This window comes from Octopus sinensis, linkage group LG17 (assembly GCF_006345805.1).
Source record: "Octopus sinensis linkage group LG17, ASM634580v1, whole genome shotgun sequence".
In the NCBI taxonomy this organism is placed as follows: Eukaryota; Metazoa; Mollusca; class Cephalopoda; order Octopoda; family Octopodidae; genus Octopus; species Octopus sinensis.
The window spans coordinates 42,970,993-42,992,238 of NC_043013.1; the positions used below are offsets into that span (position 1 = coordinate 42,970,993).

The 21,246-nt window shown below is 35.9% G+C and overlaps 1 protein-coding gene across 2 annotated transcripts in view; it reads left to right on the forward strand.

Annotated features, from left to right (window-relative positions):
• The first annotated feature begins 3,856 nt into the window (after window positions 1-3,856).
• The window catches only part of LOC115220826 (scaffold attachment factor B1), a 34,805-nt gene continuing 17,415 nt past the window's right edge, over window positions 3,857-21,246 (forward strand). For both annotated transcript variants that reach the window (XM_029791000.2, XM_029791001.2), the window contains exons 1-7: window positions 3,857-4,035; window positions 11,058-11,130; window positions 13,234-13,259; window positions 13,608-13,659; window positions 15,107-15,135; window positions 17,015-17,239; window positions 17,595-17,628. In XM_029791000.2, the coding sequence (XP_029646860.1) occupies window positions 3,898-4,035; window positions 11,058-11,130; window positions 13,234-13,259; window positions 13,608-13,659; window positions 15,107-15,135; window positions 17,015-17,239; window positions 17,595-17,628 (577 nt within the window). In that variant the 5' untranslated portion in view covers window positions 3,857-3,897. The remainder of the gene's footprint in view (window positions 4,036-11,057; window positions 11,131-13,233; window positions 13,260-13,607; window positions 13,660-15,106; window positions 15,136-17,014; window positions 17,240-17,594; window positions 17,629-21,246) is intronic.

Genomic DNA, 21,246 nt, shown 5'->3' on the forward strand with positions numbered 1-21,246 from the left:
TGTGCATTTCTGTTCATGAGCAGGAGTAGCCATGTATTGAGAGGGATTCTTTGGGGGTTTGAATAGATTTAAGAAAAGCAAAGTTTGAAGGAAATATTAGCCATTTTTCATACTTTCAAGGGGCAGCAAATAGGAAATAAGTTACTATCCAAGGTTCAAAGGTCTTGTGGTACACAGTGTAATTATAGGCTCCAAAATGTGAATAAAAAATATAATAAAATATTGTAACAGAAAGTGTACAGTGACATTGTTGTGAGGAGTGGAGTAGTCAACAGTCCTTTTTCAGGGTTAAGATAATAGAAGAAAGCTGACAGTGTTTTATGTCTTCTCTACTTGAGTGATTGGCTGCAACTGATGCAACAAGGCATGAACTTGTATATATAGGCAGGAAGTAGTAGGTGAGAGCAAGAGATGGAAAGAGAAATTAAGAGGCAGAAAAGCAGGCCAAGGAGAGGTGAAGGGAAAAATCCAAGTAAGAGGGAAACTGAAGGATAAAAATGAACTGAAAGAGTGTAAGGGAGCAAAAATACATATATAGTATAATGCTTTGAATGTGTTCGTGAAAGCAATCAGCAAGCCAATGGCCCCTGTTTTCCCAATGTAAAAGAATGCCATAAAGCTTGTAGATAATAGTTTATAAGGCTGAAAGATGAGTAGCAGAAGTTTGGAGTAAAGCAGTACTGTGACTTGGGCCCAGTGATGGCAGTATCATTAGCACGCCAGGCAAAATTCTTAGCGACATACTATCCGTCATAACATCCTGAGTTCAAATTCCACCAAGGTTGACTTTACTTTTCATCCTTTTGGGGTCGATAAAATTAGTACCAATCAAGCACTGGGGTCAATGTAGGCATTTCATGATGATCATTTACAGGGGAAGAATTTAATAGATTGGCAGTATCAGTATATGGCTGGCCTTTATTTTATTTTACGATTATGTAAAAACAATTATTTCATGCATTATTTAGGAATTTTGAGGTTTTTTTTTTAAACAATTCTCTTGTTATATGGATTTCAAATTTAGGCACAAGGCCAACAATTTTAGGGGAGAGGTAATTTTATTACATCAATCCCAGTGTTCAACTGGTACTTATTTTATCAATCCCAAAAGGAGAAAAGGCAAAGTTGATGTAGGCTGAACTTGAACCTGGAGCATAAAGACAGACAAAATGCCATTAAGCATCTTTCCCATCATGCTAACAACTGTAATATTCATGAGAGGTCCTAAGATGGCTAGCTGGCAGAAACGTTAGCATGCTGAGCAAAATGCTTAGTGGTATTTCGTCTATCTTTACATTTTGAGTTCAAATTCTGCCAAGGTCGACTTTGCTTTCCTTCCATTCAGGATCAATAAATTAAGAACCAGTTGTGTACTGGAGTCGATCTAATTGACTGGCACCCTTCCCAAAAATTTTAGGCTTGTGCCATGAGTAGCAAAGAATATTGACAAGAGGTCCCCAAATCATGGAGTAAGTGTAAGAGAAGAAATTAGAAAACAAATTTATTTTAAATCAGTTGACAAACAAATAAGTACAATTCTTGAATTATTCTCAACAGGTTTGCCAGCAGGGATTTTTGGTGATCAGCACAACAGGCAAGGGGTTAAATGATGTTCACAGAAGGACTGTAAACAATCTTACAAAACTTTGTGTAGCATACAAGGGGGTGCTGAAAAGTTTCTGGCTTTAAGGGTACCGTGAAAGACCTGGTGGGAAGCCCAACCTTCCAAGTTTTTTTACAGGGCTTAGAAAAACTGAAAGACTGCTGTATGTGTGTGTGCTTGCTACCTGACAATGAAGTCTTGGGTTCAGTTCCACTGCACAACACCTAAGAAAAGTATCTACTTTTATAGACCGGGCCTAAATTTGTTGACCTGATTTCGTTTCCTCTCATTGCTGAGGACGCATGGGTGTTGCTTTCACAATTGCAAGATCATGGTTTCAATTCCTGGACTGGGTGGTGAGTTGTGTTCTTGGGCAAAACACTTCGTTTCACAATGCTCTGCGATCACTTCGACACTTGGCATGTGGTACACTTTTCATATGTTCAGGTAACGTCGATTTGATCACTGTAAACAACCTTTTACTCATTTCAGTCATTAGACTGTGGCCATGCTGGGGCACTGCCATGAAGGGTTTATTTTTAGTCGAACGAATCAACCACCAATATTTTTCTTTCTTTTTTTTTTAAGCCTGGCATTTATTCCATTAGTTCCCTTTACCGAACGACTAAGTTACAGTGACAGAAACACAACACATTATCAAGGGTGGTAGGAGACAAACACAGACACACAAGGTGGGATTTTGGATCAGGACACCCATATAAGTTGGATTTTCTTTGTTTTTACTCCACCACACATACATGACTTTTTTTCAGTTTCCGTCTACCAAATCCACTTCAAAGGATTTGGTCAGCCCAAGGCTATAGTAGAAGACACTTGCCCAAGGTGCCGTGCAGTGGGACTGAACCCAAAACCGTGTTGTCGGGAAGCAAGCTTCTTGTCACACAGCCACACGTGTAGATTGTTCAGCAAGAAATTGCGGAATCCTCGGACTGCGAGAGATTACCATCATATTCCTCATTACTCCGATTTCGAGACAGACCCCCTCCCACTACCACCATACCAATAATATGATAGTAACTTTTTAATCATTGAAAATCTGCACTTTTAATATGATAACAGTAAGTCACATCAAATGCTCAGTCACATTCCAATCATGTCCACTCTATCTTCCTTTTCAAATTTAGTGCATTTGTAACTACATGATACAGAGCATCCTTTTATTTTTTATTATTAGTACGGTGACTCGATTGCTGTTTCTAGCAAGACGAATTACCATATAGAAACTATCTCGTTGTTGTTCACACTGAAGACCTGAGATCAATGTATTTTCAGTCATCACTATTCAGCCTTTTCTTTCTTTCTTTTTTTTTTTTTTTTGCTGTGTAACAATGACTACATTATTTCAAGTGCGAATACATCCATTTTTTAAAGACAGTATGATGTTATCTAAAGTTTAAATGAAAAATAATGGTTTCAAATTTTGGTACAAGGCCAGTAAGTTAGGAGGTAGTTGGTAAATCGATTACATTGACACTAGTGCTTACCTGGCACTTATTTTATCAACCCCGAGAAAAAAAGTACCACTTGAGTACTGAGGTCGATGTAATCGACTTACCCACCACCCTAAACTTACAGGCCTTGTGCCAAAATTATAAACCACTAGCAGTATCGCCCGGCGTTGCTCGGGTTTGTAAGGGAAATAACTATATAAGCATTTTTAGAGAGTTATAGCCAAAAAATGGAAAAAAAATTATGGTAAATTTTTTTTTAAATCGTTGACTCATCGTAGACATTTTTAGAGAGTTACTTCCCTTATATAATAGCGAAAAAATGCATTAAAATGGAAAAAAATGATGGTAAATTTTTTTTAAATCGTAGACTCATCGTAGACGCGCGCTAATACCCAGAAGGGCTCGATATGAATCACGACTATAAGATACCCGGTTTTGGTTAAACTGCACCGCAAAATGTGGGAGTAGTTAGGAATCTAAATCGTAGGAGACAGACAGCACACAACCTCACTTTTATATACAAAGATTATTGTATTTAAACTTCAAATCACAACACACTGCGTAACACGACAATGAACCTTCGTGACTCGCTGACTGTGACGCTGTTGGCGCCGAGGAAACGCCGTCTGGGAAGTTGTCTAAGGGAGACAACTTCGTGAATCCGGGTAATTTTAACGAACAGACGAGATTTTGTTGGAACTGAATTTGATGTGTCGCCATTAAATCAGTGACAGCAATTCTTAAGAAGGTGTTTTGTTTTGTGTGGTTTTTAAAAATTTTCTTGACAATCACAAACAATACATAGATATATTATATTCATATATGATGGCTAATGCTAATGGAGAAATATCTAGTGAGAAATTAATAGATCTAAGGGTTGTGGATCTCCGTAATGAACTGGAAAAACGTGGACTCGATAAAAGTGGAGTGAAGGCCGTATTGTTGGAACGTCTTGAACAGGTAGGAATGAAATTACTTATGTCCATGTCTGTGTGTATGAAAGAGAGAGCGAGAGAGAAAAGGAAAGAGGGTTATGTCGCTCCTTGTCGATAGATTTTCTTTTCTTTTAAATGTGAAAACAAATATTCACGAATGAACGCCCCCCCCTGCCTGTCTCGCAATTTTAAGACGTATTTTGTATTTTTCGTTGTTGCTGATATCGTGAGAATCAAAAATTGCAACAACAAAAAAGAAAACTTGTCACGTTTCTCATCCATTATTCACTGCAGTCCTGTACTTCCGTCCTTCATTCATTCCCGTAGCACTTTCTACAACATATAAATTTCTTTAACTCGCCTTGTTCTTTAGGATTGAACGAAACGTTTGGTTTTTAGAATCGTCAGCGTCTACATACAGCATTAAAATTGATCAACTAATCAAATTTTCTTAAGCCATTTAAGAAAAAAATCATAAGGGAAAGTTAATGTGGGTGAATGACGTCGTTTACCGACATGGACGGATTGTCAAATTCTATGCCGGCAACATGTTTTCTGACATCTCTATTATTAAGAATGGCTAGAGCAGCAGACGAAGTGTCTTCAGTAATAAGTTTGAATAAGAATGAATAACAACCTTCGTTGGTCGCATCTCCAGCGTCTACATACAACATATTTTTTTTTTCAATCTTAAGAACGATAATGTATCCGAAAAATCTTCCGGAAAACACTTGTTGACTCGCCGTCTGAAGAAAATAAAAATTATCGACGAAGAATGTTACACGTGTACATCGACTAGGCAAAAAACACCCATTAAATCGCATTTAGCCGTGCTTTTAGTTCTCTGCGGCCCTAAAACTTACCAAGTTGTCGAAGAGTGTACTTCATTTCAGGAAACCCCTCAATACCCTTCCTCAATAAAATATGGTTAATATCTACTTTTAACACCTGGCTACCAAAACAAAAAGCAAAACGAAAAAAAGTCATGTGTAATAGGTGTAAAAAATGTGTAGTAAAAGAATCTGAAAACCAAAATTTGCGCAAACGAACCAAAAGTGGGGAGAGGAGTTTCGGAAAATTCGCACGATCCAATTTTTTTCCCCTCGTAACTTTCAGGAAAATGGATATCTTTCGATGAAATTTTATAGAAATATCTTTCAAACTGCATAGGTTACGATTCTAAAGAAATTTGTGGGGGAAATGTTTTCTCAAGGTAGTTCGGAGAAGATTTTGGGTAAATTTACACGATAAAATTTTTTCCCTTAATAACTTTCAGGAAAATGTATATCTTTTGATAAAAGTTTATACAAATACTTTTCAAACGGCAAAGATTACAATAAATAAAGAAATTTTTGGGGAAAAATTTTTCCGATGAGGTGATGAGAGGAGTTTTGGATCAAGAAGACCACATATGTTGGAATTTCTCCGTTTTCACAGATTTTTCCAATTGTTTTTCAGCACAGCTTTCGAAATGATGAGGAACATTTTTTTAATTAAAAAAACCGTTTGGAAAAATTTATGATTTTTTTTTTTTACTTCCCACTTAATGATGATACCAATGGACCACACTCGTATCCATTGGTGGGATATAAGCATCAACAAACAAGTGGTGATTTTTTTACCCCCATCTTAATTAAGCAAGGCCGTGTGTGTGCAAGAAAAAACATTTTCTAACATAAAAGTATGCCAATAAAATAAGTTATCTTTTACATACCTATTTTTTAAAAATCACTGTGGAGGAATGCCAGAAATGACCTCACGCTCTCCATTATTTTAAATTATAAACAGAAACAATCAGGGGCGGTGAGTGGGGTTGAAAAAAATCATAAATTTTCAATTTTTTTTTATAGCGTAAATGTGGAAAGAAAAATATTGAAAAACATCAATACATGCGAGAGTGTGAAAGAAACGAGGAGGGTTGTCTTGGGATGTGCTAACAACAGACAGCTCTCCCTTAAATCACACCTTTTCCTCTGAAAATATTTACAATTTTTTTTTTACCTAAAAGGCTCCTCCCATAGTTTTTAAATGCAAATAATTGGCCAGACTTGGGGGATGTGTGTGTGTGAGGAGAATGACAAATTGGCCAAAGTGAGTGGGTGGGACAAAAAATTGGCCGATGGGGGAATAAAAAACATGTGGTCTTCCCAATCCGAAACTTTTCTCCCCACCCCCTTGGAAAAAGTTTTCCTCACAAATTTCTTTATAATTGCAATCTGTGCCTTTTGAAAGGTATTTGTGTAAACTTTCATTAAAAGGTACCTGTTTTCCTGAAAGTTAAGAGGAAAAAATCAGATTGTGTGAATTTTCCGAAAGTCCTCTCCCAACATGGTTTGTTTTGTTTTGGTGGCCAGGTGTTAAACTAGATTTTAACCTAAAAAATTTATCAACAAAACCTCTTCTATTATGTCTCAACACAGACTATGTAACCACACTCAAGCAGAAGACCAATCGATAGAAAGGTTTCTGCTAGACCTGAAAAACCTTGCTGTGAAGTATTACATACAGTTTCTAATAGCAGAACAACACTGTGACTTATCAATTCATAACGCTTTTGTCTCAGGAATAAATTTCTTGACCATTCGTCCATGGTTACTTGAATCTACTGAAGATGACCTAGACTCTTTGATAAAAATTGTTTTAACAATGGAAGTGGCCAATAAGGATGCAAGGAACTTGTGAATAATGAACCCTTCATGTCCTCAAGTTCTGGCAGCTGCAGGAAAACAATCCTGTTACAGGTGTGATGGGCCTATTCATCCAAAATCAACATGTCCAGCCAGGAACTCTACCTTTAATAACTGCTTCCAAAAAGGACTCTGTGCCACCTGTTTGCATGACAAAGAAGCCTACTTCTTTCAAACAAATTGTTTTGGGGATCAGAACAGAAGGTAGGGCTGATCCCCAAAACAATTCAACGGATGTGCAAGATATAGTTGTGGAGAGGGAGAGATAGGGATATATAAGGGGCTATATTAGGTGGTTATGATGGTTGATATGGGAAGGTATTGAGAATGATAGCAGATAAGAAGTGTTTAGAATGGAGTAAAGCAGGAGTGAGAAAAGGTAGTGGCTGAAGGCGCAGAAGGGTAGTGATTGGTTGAAATAATGTGGGCAGGGATGATGAGGAATGGAAGTGGTTTGGGTGGGAGGGGGCTGTCTGGGATATAAAATGTACCATGTTACTTGGAGATGAATACCTTAGTTGCGTGGTACCATAGATTTAGAGGGAGGAATGCTTGATTTGTTGGGGAGAAAGGAGGGGGACAGTCTCGCAGTTACAAGCATATGAGTGTGTTTTTTTAGGATTCTCATTAAATATAAACATGTAAAATTACCTCCTGTGGACTCCTAAAGCTTTATTTACCACCAAGGGTCAAATTGGACCACTTTGAGAAGCCCTGACCTAATTAGTTCTCTCCCATTTCCTCTATAGTTATTAAAAGCAGCTTTGTTTTGCATTTGATTTGTAAAATTCTGTGATTCTGTAGATGTGAATTGTGCTGGGAGTTCCAAGTGGAGAAAATAAGTCTTGAGACATTGAGAGGTGATGTGAGCACAAACAAAGAAAAAACTAAATGATAATGCAATAATTTATTAATTACTTTTAAAGGGTGCTGTTTCTATACACTAACTCTTTAGCTCTTGCATATTCCAATGATATTCATTCTATATCATGTATAGCTTTTACAATGTGTTGATTGTAAAATTGGGGTTTTAATTGAGAGAATATTCCACTGTCATAAAAAATTTTATAAAGATTTTTAGTAGAAAACAGATTTTTCTTTGGCATATTACTCCAATGACCATACCAAAACTGAGACATTGGAGAAAAACCTGGTTCTATGGCCTGTTGAATCCATGGTAACATGTAATGGGAATATGAAATGATGATACTGTAACAATTTGCTTGAGCAGAAAAAGTGCAGTCAAGACATAGCATGCATTGGGTCATCCCATAAATAATGCAGTTATGTTCAATTGCATGACCTAAAAGTTGGAGGGGGACAGAATAAACTACCTGCATCAACTTGCTATAAAAGCAGGTAGTAATTTTATCTTGTACTTATTCTTAGTGCTAGTTTTGAAGAGTGTGGTTCGATTTGAACAACTATTTTTTCAAAGCTATAATGGAAGTGACAAAGGAGCATATTTGGTGTATTTCACTTTATGAGTTCAATAGAGGCAACAATGCAACAGAAAGTGCAAGGAATATTAATGCAGTATATGGGGATCGGACAATAAGCATAAGCCAGTATCAATGGTGGTTCCAGAAATTCCAAGCTAGAAATTACACTCTAGAAGATGAGCTTCATCCTGGAAGATCTGTAGAGTTCAACGAGGACGTCCTGCAAACCCTGGTGGAACAAAATCCCATTGTAACTGTTGAGGAACTAGCAGAAAAGCTTGAATTTGGTCATTCAACCATTTATCGACACCTGCATGCCATCAGAAAAGTCAGCAAATTGGGTCAGTGGGTTCCTCACAAACTTTCTGAATTTAAAATTTTGTGCAGAGTGTGAATGTGTGCTCTTCTTTGCTGTCATGTCTCACGAATGAACCTTTTTTGGACTGTAAAAGTGTCAGGCGCTGAAAACAGTGGGTAGGGAAAGGAGAAACACTGGAACCCCAGGCTAAAGAAGGTCTTAATCCATCTAAGGTGTTGTTATCTGTTTGGTGGGATGTGAAAGGTTTAGTCCATTTTGAACTTTTAAACTCAAACCAAAGGAGATCTACTGCAAGCAGCTTGAGCAGCTTAAATCAGTGGCAGAAGGAAAATGACCATCTTTGGTTTCAAGACGAAAAGTGTTCTTCCATCAGTATAATACTCGGTGACATACAAAGAGGATGACATTCCAAAGGCTGGAGCAGTTTGAATGGGAAGCGATGCTCCACCCACATTGCCCCTGCTTATTATTATTTATTCCACAGTCTTCAAAATCCTTTGGGTGGAAAAAATATGAATTCTGTAGACAAGGTCAGAACAGTATTGGGGGAGTATTTTTTGTCACAGACAAGTGAATTTTGGAAGAGGAGCCTTGCAAGTCTACCAGATAGATAGAAGAGCATTGTGGAAAATGAAGGAGAGTATATTTTAGATTAAAAAAGAATTTTGTTTATCTTAATTTTGAAAAATAAAAGAAGTATAAAAAAACCCACATTATTTATAGGATGACCCAATACATTCACTTTTCCATATAGATAGAAAATGTTAAAAGTATATGAAGAAAGTTTGGTCTTCCATTATAATAATTTGTCATTCTTTTATTTTGCTGTTTGTGACAATTGGTTGATTTATATATAATATAACATGATATAATGTGTGTTTATGTGTGTATATAGACAATAAATTTTTGTCTGATTGCAACAGTTGGTGCTCTTGCAGAATACTTGCATAAAATTCAGCATCTATTACTTCTGCAGCTGTCTGCCAGTAATGTTTTATATATTTATATAGCCCTTTCACTTGACATATCATTCAAAAGTAAACAAAAATGTTGTTGACTTAAAATCGATTCCAGGAGATAAAACTTATGTGTGAAATTCGGTTTGGTTCCTGCTGATTAAATTACTGTGACATCTGCGTAGGGTTATTTTATTTCTTTCATATAGGCACAGGAGTGGCTGTGTGGTAAGTAGCTTGCTTACCAATCGCATGGCTCCAGGTTCAGTCCCACTGTGTGGCACCTTGGACAAGTGTCTTCTACTATAGCCTCGGGCTGACCATAGCTTTGTAAGTGGATTTAGTAGATGGAAACTGAAAGAAGCCCATTGTATATATATATATATATATATGTGTGTGTTTGTGTGTCTGTGTGTCCCCCCACCATTGCTTGCCAACAAATGTTGGTGTGTTTACGTCCCTGTAACTTCTCGGTTCAGCAAAAGAGACCCACTAGGCTTACAAAGAATTAATTATAGGGTAAAAGCAGTGTAATGTTACAGTGAATTTGAGTGCCATATTTATTCATAAATAATGCCTACTTAACTCTTAACTATGAAATCCCAGAAAAAATATCTCCTGTATATTATATGGACTGTTTTTTAAAATTTTTTCTTTATTAGTGTTAATGCTGTATAAAAAAAAAAGTATTTAGTCAGATTTATCAAAATTAATTATATAGACTGTAAAAGTATTGAACCAACATGGACAGATATAAATTACAATACGGGATGGAAACACTTCTTTGAATACTTCTGTTTTAAAATTTTCATTATTAAATTTCTTTTTTTCTTTTTTCAGTAGGAATGTATGTAATAACACTTCATTTTAATAAAATAAAGCTTTTGAATTGGACCTTCATTTTCTTTCCCACCTGTATTTACTTTTAGGTATTGATCTGTCAATATAAATGATGGGTAGTGGCTGTATTGAAATTACAGGTGTAAGGAGCTGCAAAAGCATAATGTCCCCCTCTTTTCCTAAGTTAGCAATATACATGCATGCAGGATGTCTCAGAATTAACTATTCTATTTCAATTAAATTGGGCAAATTGTTAAAAAAAAAAAAACTGACAGATACCAAAACAAAAAGATTTATAAACCTTACATCAAAACTTTATTGAAAATGTTCAATATGTGCTCCGTCTGTATCCCTGAGAATTTCAAATCTATCTTTTGAAGCATTTCGAAGTTTTTCAGGAGTTATCTCCTGCACTGCTAACTGAATGCATTCTTTAAGTTCAGCTAAACTGTTGCTCTATCCTGGGGGTGGAGGTAGAGAAAATGATTGCAGCCAAACTGGAAAAAAAAAAGGAAAGAAAGAAAAAGCTCTCGTGGATAGATAGGTGGGATCCAACAGGAATGAAAATAAAATTATAAAAATATAGACAAAATTTAAAATTTATACACTTTTAGCACATATTAATCATGATAAATATAAATAAAAGTGAGTTTTTTAAACAATTGTCTGATTTCACTGAAATAGATAGCTAATTCTTGGACACCCTGTGTATATATATATATGTGTGTGTGTGTGTGTGTGTATAGATGTTGTGATATATATGAACCTAGCAATGCAGACATCACTTTTATCTATTTACACAGGCTCTAAAAAGTGAAGGAGAAACTCTTGAACATACTGAAGGAAGTAAAGAAAAAGCAGATACAGTTCCAACCAGTGAGTTACATTTTGTCTTAGCTATCTTGAAGTTCCATTATCTTTGGTAGTACTCTTGACTGACTTCCTTATAAGTACAGGAGTGATGAATATTTTATTATGATTTACATTAAAAATAGTGTTTGTGCAATTCAAAGAAAATCTTTGATAGTTGCAAGAACATTTGTGTTCTTGATTTTATTTTGGAAAGTTAACTGCAGCCAAGTATTTAATCTCACTCAATACACAGAGGAAGTGGTATACTATAGGAGCAGTTTTTGTTGATCTGACATCCGCTTATATATGATATGATTAACTGCCATCATCGTTTAGCGTCCGCTTTCCATGCTGGCATGGGTTGAACGGTTCAACTGGGGCCTGGGAAGCCAGAAGGCTGCACCAGGCCCAGTCTGATCTGGCAATGTTTCTATGGCTGGATGCCCTTCCTAACGCCAACCACTCCATGAGTGTAGTGGGTGCTTTTTACGTACCACCTGCACAGGTGCCAGATGAGGCTGGCAAACGGCTACGATCGGATGTTATTGTTAAATGATATACAGTTTAAAGGGTATGAATTTCATGTAATTTATCTTTGTTATGATTGGAAGTAGACATTTCTTTACAATTCTGGATAGCAAAAATGGATGCACATGGATATTATAAAGTAGTCTACCTCAGGGTTGCATACTGGCTCTTTTGTTTGTTTAACATCTGCTAAAATGTTTTATCTATCTCTATGGTATATGCATAGCATACCAAAGACAAAATTTCAATGAAATCTTTTGATGAGTGCTACTTTAAGCAGTCTTAGCTCTTGTACATGAACAATGATTTACTTGTCAAATTCATGAAAATGCAGGTCTCTGAAGTCTATCTAAGAAGGAATTGCATAGTTAAATATATCATGGTCTGAAAGAAAAGTTGAACACTACAAGATTCCCTTATATCTGAGTCTGTGACAAGACTGTAGTCGCATATAAGCTGTCTACAAACTCAAGCAACTCTCGGTTGGGTGCAAGTCATCAAGCATTCAGAATATCTGAATTGGCTTTATAGATCTCACAGGAAGACAATAAATTGCATGACAAAACAATTTTCTGTCCACTGACTACTGGGAATTAGCAAGGTCATTGCTGACGTGAATAATATATACAGTGACAGCTCTTTAGTATTATGATGTATGGAAATAGGAGAGGATTTGTTGTCTCAAATGCATTGTAAAAGTTCAATATTATAAACAAAACAAAAGCAAATTTGAAAGTAACCTTTGAACTTTATGGTGCGGCTGTAATAATGTACTTGCTGTAAAGTCAATGTACAATTAATGTGAAAGTTCACTTGTTAATTCAATAATACATATTCTCTTTCACTTAAATTTTTCTTTCTCTTAATTGATTGTTATTATCATTATTAATCCTTTAGCATTTAAACTGGCCATATCTGGCCCGAATATTCTACCAGTTTTATGATCAAATTGACCAGATCAGGCCTCTTGTACCTACAATGACATTCTAGAAATAAACAATCACCTCATCAAAATCTCAAAGCTACAGGATAATGCATGATTAATTCAAAACAATATGAATGAATAGGCTTTTGCATTTGACAGTAATTTAAATGCTAAAGGGTTAAGACAGCAATATAGCAGAATTGTCAGGGCATCGGACAAAATACTTGGTGGCATTTCTTCCAACTCTTTACGTTCTGAGTTCAAGTGTCATCTAGGTTGACTTTGCCTTTTATCTTTTCAAGGTTAATAAAATAAATACCTGTCAAGTACTGGGGGTGGGATGGTTGATAGTTGATGCGATCAGCTACCCAAATCCACCTCCTGTTAAAATTGCAGGCCTTGTCTAAAGTTTGAAACCATTAACTTTGTAGCATTCAGATTATTCTGTCAAATGTAATGCTTATTTATCCAGATTCTTTTGAATCCATCATGCATTATCTCACAGCTTCAAGATTTCAATCATGTGATTGTTTATTTTTAGAATGACGTCTGGCAGATTAAGAGTCTGGATCTAACCAGTTTTGACATAAAACAGAATATTTGGGCTGGATGTGGCTGGTTTAAATGCAAAAGGGTTATTATTATTATTATTATTATTTATTTCTGTTTTTCAGATGCAACTGACTTGGGAGAAAATGAGGTAATAATGTTGTTTTTATATCCTAGTTTTTCTCAACCCTTTAATTATCTTCACTAGTTTCTTTTAGTCCTTTATTCCTCATAGCTTTTTTCCCCACTCCCTAATTATCTTCACTGTAGCACCACTCAAATGAATTATATGAAATACACCAAGAAAATTTTGTTGAGTATCATTCTTCTAGCTAAATTACACTTAAACCAATGATGTTTGACCATGGTTTCATATGTAATGTTTTTTTCCTAATTTTCTTATAGCATTCTTTTTCTTTTCATTCTTCCCTATTCTTATTATATATAACAGATTATACAGAGGTTTCTGTAAGTTTATTTTAAATTTTAACATTTTTAGGTTTTGAGTGAAGATAAATTCCAGGAAGAAAGTGAACCTACAGATGTTCTTCGTAAGTATCACAGGTCTACAACTAAAAAGTTAAACATAGATGCTATATATGTACCTGTGTGAATATGTGTCTATATTGACTAGTGTTGTTGAGGGTATCTAAAATTCCATTGCTGATTCCAGTAACAGCATTGGTGATGATACTGAGAAATTTGTCAGTCACGACAATTTCATTTTGGACTAGAAAACTACTTACCTCAGTCTGCTGAGCTGACAAGTTCCTGTCCTATCATCATCATCATCATCATTTAGCATCCATTTTCCATGTTGACATGGGTTAAACAGTTTGACTAGAACTAGAATAGAGAGCTGCACCAGGTTCCAGTCTATTTTGGTTTGGTTTCTATGGTTGGATAGAATGTACTGGGTGTCTTATGTGTCACCAGCATGGGTGCCCTTAACATGTCACCAGCAAGGATGCCTTTAACATGTCACTGGCATGGGTAACTTCTACATGTCACTTATCATGGGTGCTTATAACGTGTCACTTGCACTGGTGCATTTATTGTGTCACCAACATAGGTGCCTTTAATATATCACTGACACTGGTGCCTTTAATGTGCCACTAACATGGGTGCCTTTAATGTGTCACCAGCATGGGTGCCTTTAACATGTCACCAATGTGGGTGCCTTTAATGAGTCACCAGTATGGGTGCCTTTAACATGTCACCAAAGTGGGTGCCTTTGACGTGTCATTAACATGAGTGCCTTTTTATGTGTCACCAAGACAGGTGCATTTTATGTGTCACTCATTGACAAAAATATAGGATATGGTAAACTGTGCTTTGAAACCCTTCCTGCCTATGTCATCATTTAACATCCACTTTTCCATGCTTGTATAGATCAGATGGAATTTATTGAGGTAGATTTTCTATGTCCAGATGCCTTTCCAAGCAATATAATATTTCCCATGGCCACACTTGGTTTCTGTCGAAGACTGAGAACAAACAACATTGCTTCTATGATGGCAATGCTTGTTTACAACCATCAAGGGATGACAAATCAAGGGTTCGATACACGTGCATGCACAGACAAACATATATCTATACACCAGGCTTCTTTCAGTTTCCTTCTTGTAAATCCATTCAAAGGCTTTTGATTGGCCCAAAGCTTGTAGTAGAAGACATTTGCTGATGGTGCTGTGCAGGAGGACTGAACCTGAGACCACACGGTTGGGAAGCAAGCTTCTCAACCACACAGCCATAACTGCACATATGTTAACAGGATAATTAATCCTAAAACAGCAACTTGTTTTGTGGTGTTATGACTATCTAATATACAATTGAATATGTTATAGTGGTGTATTTACCTCAATGTTATATCTGGCCTTGCAGTGTTAAACTATTTTACTTTGTGTTCAGATGTGTGATACACTATTTTGTCATGTAATGATACACGTAACTGATTAATATCTCTGAGCTAATTATATTAATTATATTAATTTCCAGAAAATAAATCAACTGCAGACATGGATGAGGTTGGTGAAGTTTGTGATCTTTTTTTATGAATTAGTTAATTTCTTCTGTTTATCTTCCATTTGTTAGTAATTAGTAATTAGAATGTCATCTGTTGGTAGTGGTGCTTATCATTTATTTCATTGTTTGTCATAAGAAGTAGATGACTTACTTTGTCATGGTGCCAAAAATATAAAAGCTACTTTCTGAGTTATAACACTCTTATTTGGAGACGTGTTTGACTGTTCAGGAGGCTGGTGAGATTTGAGTAATCATAAACTGTAACATAGGTTCAACTCACAGTAGTGGATGGATCTGGTTTACCCATGGCTCATTACCTGAAATTAAAGTATTCAGTGACAATGACATATGATATATTTTCCATTTTCTTTGTGTTATTTGGTGAAAGTTGTTGTGGTGGCCTAGATTCACTATATATATATCACTATTTCACTTCCTGTTTCATGGTTGTCAATTCTCAGTATTGTCAATTACTTATCTCCTGCAAAATGGGGTTTCTCTGAATGATCTCTGGAGTAATGTTGCTCAACTGGATGTGCTGTTTGGAGATCAGGGAATCTCTCCAGGTTGACGGCTGCTTCTCTGCATTGGGAGGTCACAGCTCTGGACATGGGATTAGAATGTCACAGGAAAGAATCACAAGACTCATTCCTGAAGCTGAGCCAACCAGCAGGAGGCCTAAGGGGGTGGACCGAGAATGACATGGTTGGATAATATCCAGGTGCAGACGTGGCTGTGTGATAAGAGGCTTGCTTCCCACTGCATGGCACTTTGGGCATATGTCTTCTATTATGGCCTCAGGCTAACCAAAGCCTTGTGAGTGGATTTGGTAGATGGAAACTAAAAGAAGCCCATCATGTGTATATGTATGTGTGTGTGTGTGTGTTTGATCCCCACCACTGTTTGACAACCGGTGTGTCCATGTTCCCATAACCTAGTAGTTCTGCAAAAGAGATTGATAGAATAAGTACTAGGCTTTAAAAAAAATAAACACTGGGGTCAATTCATTTGACTAAAAATTCTTCAAGCCAGTGCCCCAGCATGGCCACAGTCTAATGACTAAAACAAGTAAAAGATAGTCTCAGTTGGCTGTGCTTAGGGATCCAACCAGAAGATGTTGCTTTTGATAGGACCCTGTGGAGGAGGTACCTGAGGACTCTAACCCCATGATCCTACCAGGAATAATGAGTAGAGATGAATGTATGGATGGTCAATTACTTATGATGGTGTTATCTGAATGGCAACTTTGACCCATTCATCAATGAAATGTTTTCATTGATGAAGATAGCTGTGAATTTAAGTTGGTAGATTTTAGGTACAATGTGAAATACAATTAAGAGACATTATTTACATTGCACGGATATGTGTCCTCATCTGATTTACTCTCCAGCCTTCATCAGGTGTCCTAGTAGAATTTTGAACCCAACCTTGGGTTTGCATTCCTAAGGTTTTTTTTTTGCTGATATTATTATCATTATTCAAGGCACTGCCTGAAATTGAACTCGGAATCTTGAGCTTAGTAGCCTGTGCTCTTTGCTATATGCCTGTGGGCAATTATAGAGTGAATTTTATATTAAAAAAAAATACCTTAGGAATGAGAACCCAGGGCTGGGTTCAAAATTGTACCAGGACACCTGATGATGGCTGGAGAGTAAATCAGCTGAAACATTGTGGTAACAACAAACAGGATGAGGACACATATTCATCCAATGTAAATAATATACAGAATTCTTCATCTCTAAAATATAGAACAGAATATAGAAGAGACATGATAAAAATTTCAGCTTTAGTTAAATATTTTTTTCTTTAAGATCTAATAAGTTATTTATTTATATTCTAGTTGGCTTTATTTTGTTATAATTGCTGTGTTTTAATTTTCAGAAAGATGCAGAGACATCTGGTGTCTTTTCAAACACAAATCCAGACACTGACTCTCTGCTCCCTGGCAAAACTTCTGTGGAAGATCTTTCTGAAAATCAACTACTTTCAAGTGATACCAAACCATCAGATATGTTGAGAAATGACACCTCTGATAAAGACCAATTTGTGGAAGAGCTACCTGCCACTACTTTAGATACAAACAAAGAAACTGATGCTGCTCTGCAGGTAAACTGACTTGTTTTAAATTAATACTTTAGCTACATCACATTACTTGTTTCAGTGGGAATTTATGCTTTTACTTCACAAATGATAATTATGTTAGGCATGATATTTAACTTAATAATATGAATGAAAATAATTTTACTTCACAGTTCAGTAGTTGCTTGTCTTTGTTAAAGTTAATCAGTTACAAATTCCACTAATTTCTCAATCTGAAAACTATTTGAGAACAAAATAGCTTGATTCGCTTATCGTTCACAATTGTGTTTAATATAAAGATGAAAAAGTAATACTACTCTATGTATTTTCTTTCATTTGTTGTTGTTAGTCATGTAAGACATTTTGTATCTTCATTTTTCAGGGAGAATCTGATGATCCATTAAAGAATACCATGGGTATGTAATTCAGTTTTGGCAAATTTTCTAAAATAATTTGCTTATTGAATATTTTGGTTGATCTCATATCACCTGTTGAGTCCCTGTCCTTCTCTCAATGAAAATAATGAAACACAACTCTTGATACAATATTCAAACTGTCTTTTTTTTACCAATGACACATTTACTGTTAATAAAGGTTCATATGAACTTTTATTTTCTGAGGAACTTATATTGGTTCAATATACAGTGTATAAACTTCTACTCTAGTATATGATGGTATTAGAAGAAAGTTCGTAGTCATTCCACTGTTGTCTTTGACATAGACAATTGGTTTATACTGTTTAGTTTTGTGAAGTATAATTGGCTGAGCTGTTAGCTTACAGACTGAAGGATAAAAGGTTTATATTCTGTTGCTGGTACTTCACTGTCTCAGTTCAGAGTACTTATCTCTCAATGAATCAATATACCTAGCTGTTGACATTTACCAAACTGTTCTATGATTAATGTCTTTTTGTAAGCTGAAGTCCATTTATATAGCTAGAGAAAGTAATCATCTCTGTGTATCATCCCTTGAATCATCATTCTTATGTCAACTCTTCCATATTTGCATGAATCAGAGTTTATTGAGACAGATTTTCTATGGCTGGATGCCCTTCCTGTCACTAATCCTCATCTGTTTCCAAGCAAATCAATATTTCGCCATGGCTAGTCATGTTCTTGCAAAATATTGCAAATGAATGACACTGTTTGTATGATGGTGACACTCATTCACAACTATTACACAATGTCAACACAACGAGAGACACACACACATACCTCATGGTCTTCTTACAGTTTCTGTCTACCAAATCCACTACCAAAGCTTTAATTGGTCTGGGACTACAGTACCATGCAGTGGAACTGAACCTAAAATGTGATTGGGAAGCAAATTTCTTTACAACATACCAATACCTGTATCTCTATGAAGACAATATTGCAAGATTGTCTCCTAAGTATTCATGGTTTTCACTAGTTAAGTTTAATATGAGATATGGTTGACTATATTTGATTCTTTTTTAGGAACTCTAAAATATGGGATAAAATGATGGTTTGAAAAGCAAGTTTTTAATTTTGAGAGCAACTATTAAAGTTGTTGATGGAAAGGCTATAGTACCCCTGTAGTGTTGCAACACTTCAGTGAATGTAATTGATATTGAAAATTGTCAGAATTAATGCAAAATTGTGAAAGCCAATTCCCTGCCCCTTTTTAAGAATAATCAGTTTTGATTCCCATGTAGTTATATATGTGTATGTGCCTATATATATATATAATAGTATTTTATAAGCTTAAAGCTTATAAAACACTATTATTATTATTATTATTATTTACAGAATTGTAAAAATCGATGCTGCTTACCAAAAACCATCGCAGAAAAAACATATCCACACATACACACACAGGGTCTCAAATTATTAATAACTTAACATTTAAAAATTTTACTTAAAAACTACTTGTTGGAATTCAATGAAATTTCCACAGAATGATGGCAGCAGTTATATGCATGTGGTGTGTAAAAAACACGAGGTTTTGCGAAAGTGTAAACAAACTGCAGCCATTTGCATGATTTCCATGAACTTTCAGTGTTCCAAATTATTAACGAGTAGTCTGATAATCATGTAATTGTGGGTCATAAATGCGATTTAACTACTTTAGAGAAACCTGTTATTACTTCTGAACTTGCAAAAGGTAAATCAACATTAGAAATATCTAGAATAATTGGAAGATATCACCAAACTGTGAAAAAATTTGTTACATCTCCTACGAAGAGACATAAGAGAGCCAAAAAGGGTCAGTCGAGGGTTGTTTCTCAGAGTTCTCTGTTGTGAATTAGGCATGAAGCTGTAAAGAACCCAGGTCTTACAAGTGGAGAACTTTTCAAGTGCATTGGCAAAACAACTGTGTCCAGAATTATCCGATGTCATCTTCTGAAAAAGCTCAGTAAACCAGTGACATCAGTTAAAAGGGCCTCCTTTATATAAGGTACACGTACAAAATCGTCTGAAATGGGTAGAAACTGACATGAAGGTCAACCTTTCAAAAGTTTTGTTCAGGGATGAAACTCGTGCAAACGTTGATGTAACTGATGGTTGGAGCAAGGGATATGTTTTAAATGGATCAGATCGTCATCAACACTTGAGAAGCCAACATGGGGGAGAAGGCATCACGATTTGAATAGGTATTATTGGAGGTATTATGGTTGGTTCATGGAAAGTGCTGAATGGTGTTAAAATGATTGCAGATGCTTATATGGCCTTTCTGAAGGAGCACCTTGAACCTTGGATAAAAAAGCAAAGGATCACCTTCAAGACAACCATAATATTCATGCAAGATAATGTGCCCTCGCACTCAGCAAGGATAACTACAGAGTATCTGCAGTAATTAGGCTTCTGTGAACCTCAGAGGATGAAGTAAGTGGCTTGCCTGTTCCCCTGACTTAAACCCAATAGAAAACTTGTGGAGTATTCTAAAGTGATGAGTTAATGAGAATTGACGATTTAGGAGCAAGAATGAACTGTGGTAGGCAACAGTGGATGTGTCTCATGGTATAACATCAGAGGTGATCCAGAAATTAGCATATTCCATGGACCAGCACCTTTTCAAACTTATTTCAAACAAAAGCTCATTTATCCCTTACTAACCAGGTCACCAATCATTTTTGAATGCTGTTTATTTGATTATTTCTATTTCTTCCATGCTTATGACTGTATGTGTTCATTTCAGTATGTGCATCAAACAATTAAATTGGTATTTTCTTATTTACATGAATTTTAATTACATCTTGCTAATAATTTGAATCTGTGAAAGTTTGCATAAACTTGGTGCATGGCCATAGTTTCTGTGTTGTTTTACAGAACCTCACATTTTTATGCATCATGTGCATATAACTGATGCCATCATTCTGTGAAAATTTTGTTGAATTCCAACAAGTGGTTTTTAAATAAAATAAAAAGATATTACGCCATTAGTAATTTGAAACAAAGTGTAGAGAGAGAGAAAGAGAAAGAAAAAGAGATAGAGATGCTTTTAAATATTTTATGTCCACTTTTCCATGCTTGTATGCATCAGATGGAATTTGTTGAGGCAGATTTTCTAATTTTCTACAGCTAGATGCCCTATCTGCCCTCAATCATCCTTATTTGTTTCCAAACAATCTAATATTTCCCTTTGGAAGCAAATGTCACTGCTTGTATGACAGTGACATACTTTTATAATTATCACAGGATGCCAAGGAGGCACAAACACACTTGCACAGATACATATGATAGCCTTCTTCAGTTTCTGTCTGTTAAATCCATTTGCAAAGGGTGTCATATCTATATTTAAGTATTCTCCGAATTAATTTAAAAGTAAACATATATTTTTCTATTAACTTTTCTAGGTCGTATGAATTTCACATGTTAGAGTAACTCTTCCTCTATATAAAGCTACTACCCTACATAGTCTCCACCACAGGCGATGCATGTACATCATCACTGAACCCCAACTCTTGAATCCACTTTGAAAAAATTCAGGTGTGCATTGTTGTGCACACTTCTTCACAACTACTTCTACCTTTCTATTATAGGCACAAGGCCTGAAATTCTTGCAAGGGGTAC